Source organism: Mandrillus leucophaeus, unplaced genomic scaffold, assembly GCF_000951045.1.
Source record: "Mandrillus leucophaeus isolate KB7577 unplaced genomic scaffold, Mleu.le_1.0 Scaffold229, whole genome shotgun sequence".
Classification (NCBI taxonomy): Eukaryota; Metazoa; Chordata; class Mammalia; order Primates; family Cercopithecidae; genus Mandrillus; species Mandrillus leucophaeus.
Genome location: NW_012102354.1, coordinates 1,895,519 through 1,898,501, shown reverse-complemented (window position 1 = coordinate 1,898,501; position 2,983 = coordinate 1,895,519). Strand labels below are relative to the sequence as shown.

The 2,983-nt window shown below is 40.5% G+C and overlaps 1 protein-coding gene across 2 annotated transcripts in view; it reads left to right on the top strand.

Annotated features, from left to right (window-relative positions):
* Window positions 1-2,983, top strand: part of FSHR (follicle stimulating hormone receptor) — a 206,704-nt gene that overhangs the window by 176,575 nt on the left and 27,146 nt on the right. For both annotated transcript variants that reach the window (XM_011981596.1, XM_011981595.1), the window contains exon 5: window positions 1,799-1,870. In XM_011981596.1, the coding sequence (XP_011836986.1) occupies window positions 1,799-1,870 (72 nt within the window). The remainder of the gene's footprint in view (window positions 1-1,798; window positions 1,871-2,983) is intronic.

Sequence of the window (2,983 nt, the reverse complement as noted above, 5' to 3'; positions counted from 1 at the left end):
CTGTAGTGGGGGACATCGTAGATGATTCCATTGAAGTAACATTTTGGAAAAGGCAAAATTATAGAAACAGAAAACTGATCGGTGGTTGCCAGGGATATGAAGTAGATGAAGAGATGAACTACAAAGGGGAAACACAAGGGAATTTAGAAAGTGGTGGCACTATTCTATGTCTGTATTGAGCTCATGGTTACAGAGCTATATGTATTTGTCTTACTCTCATGGACCTCTACACTGAAAAAGAGTTTATTTTTCTGTATATAATTTTTAAGCACATTAACAACACAACAAATCCTTCAGAAAAGAACCTCTTTTCCTGGATAAAAAGCAGAGGGAGACCAACTCAAGGTCTGTTGAAGTAATTAAAAGAATTGCCCAAGACAGCTTCTATGTGGACATTAGGGAATCAAGAGAGGAAAAAAGAAAAAACAAATCTGAGAACCATCACTGAGAACCCACAGACTGCATTCACTTCCTCTCTAAATACAGAGGCAGAGAACAAGGCACCAAATCTTCTTGAGTCATAAACCCAAAAGGACATATGGCCCTTCACAATGATGAATATATCAATGAGGGTTCTTTAGGTTGCATGCAACTATCACCACCTTCAGCTTAAGTAAGTCACATACGGAAAAGGGAAATGGCAGTAGAGAGGTAGTATAAGGATTTCAGGTAACTCACAGGAGTGAGGGAAATGACAAAGAACAATGTGTCCAATAATTCATGTGTGCCTCTAAAAACCCTCACCATTGTTGTGGCAGCCAGTTCCACCCAAATTTCATCCAACTTCATTCAAGTGCAACTGGATGACACCCAGCCTATCTTTGTAGACCTCTCACTTCCTACTCTGGGGCTTCTCGGGCACCACTGTGAGAGATGCCCATCAGGAACTCACTGGGTGCTTACAAATGTGCAAGCCATAAGTGAGGAATTAGCATCATAGGATCACCTTTCACCAATAGGAAATAGGAGTTCTATGGACACATCCTTCCCTCACTACTCTCCCTCACTCAGATCAACAGTTCTGAGGTCCATTTTTTAAACATCCTAAATCAAGTCCTTGGGATTAGGAACTAATCACCAGTAGTGGTAGTATTGCTTAGCTTCACCTCCTTCCCAGTTTCACTCCCTGTCCTGAATGCTCTGAAAACATGCTATCAACTATATTACCCATAGCTAGCCTTCTTCTCAGGTTCTGCTTCTTGGGGAAGCCAGGCCAATAGAGCCAGACCTTGGGAAGGATCCAGGGTAGGTCTGAAATTTTCAGCTGTAGAAATTTAATACCATCTCTTAAGGGTAATGACAGCAGAAGCTCTAACTAACCTCTAACCACTTCCCAGGAGAGAGTCTGATTGGCCCAACTTAGGTCACATGCATACCCTAGGGTCATAGGGCATGGAATCTCATGCTGTAATCCCAAGAGAATCACTTTGAGTGGAGAAGGGAGTTTTCCAACAAGTAGGATGAAATAAGGGAAAATTTAAGAAATGTTGTTACTAGTTGGAAGTTGCTTTAGGGTCAGATTAACTTATCAATCTTTACTTTTTTTTAATGTATACTGTGGCATCCTAATCCTCTTGTGACTGAAGTGTAAGTTTCTTTTCTCTAAGGAATCAACAGCTTTTAAGACCCTGGAATGAACCTTAAAATAGAAAACATGAGCATAATTCAGGTATATATGGGCTTTTCTCGTAGGTTTTTTCTGATGGTTCAAAATTGATATTTTTATTCTGGAAAGTTCATGCTTTAACAAGTGTTAGAGCCATTCATTTTCACTAACTCTCATTTTGTTTCTCTCTAGGTTAATATCCAACACAGGTATTAAGCACCTTCCAGATGTTCACAAGATTCATTCTTTCCAAAAGGTTTTACTGTAAGTTTTTTCCTTGAGCGACTACCAACTGTTTACTCAGTATCTGTCTTGCCCAACGGCCATCTGGGTCATTAATATGCATTGTGTCATCTACAACCTCCAAAGGCATTGCTCTGAGTTAGCAAAGATAGGGAGGCCAGAAGTGAGGTCTTTGATTTTACCTGCAGGTCAGTCAATATCAGTTTGGAGGAAATTGACAGACCCCTCAATAAGAGTATTGCACAAAACCAGCATATAGCAAAATCAAAAAGTTGCTCATTTTTTCACTATTTGGTGCTTTAATTACTGCCCTCCACACACATACACAACATCCCCTCTATGCCAGCATCCTATCCTCTCCTTTCTAGAATTTCTATGCTGCCCTGGGCACAAAGAAACTATCTAACACATTCACATTAAAGAGTTAATGACAGGCTGTGTTTGCCTTTTCCCAAGGTATTTGTATTTTGAAAAAGAAAGAGGAAAGGTAGCATATAATGGCAATTATTTCCAATAGTGAAATTGTAAGAATATGGACAGATCCAAAAGGAAGAGATGCAGAAGGGGTGTAAGGAGTTAGGAGAAAGGAAGGAGCTAAGCAGGGAGGGAGAAGAGAAAGAAGAAAATACGAAAATCTTTCAGAATTTCTCAAATTGTTCCAAGCTGTTCACTACATTACTTCTACAGCTGTTACTTCCATATTTACTTCTACGTGTTAGATCAGACCTAACCGGGAAGATTGATCGGGGAAATAAGGAATACAAACAGAAAATGAGACTTTCCTCATCCTTTCATTCAGAAAAATAAAAATCAATGATAAAACCATTCGGAGACCCAAGGAAAATAGTCAGAAGGAAACTAGTTGTAAGAAGGGGGTTGACATGAGGAGAAGGCCCAACTAAGATAACCAAAGAAGTTAGACAGGAGGTGAAAGGTCAACTTAAGTGTTGTTACATTAAGGTGAAATTATTTAAGAAAACCTTCAGGGCCGGGCGCGGTGGCTCAAGCCTGTAATCCCAGCACTTTGGGAGGCCGAGGCGGGAGGATCACGAGGTCAGGAGATCGAGACCATCCTGGCTAACATGGTGAAACCCCGTCTCTACTAAAAATACAAAAAACTAGCCGGGCGTGGTG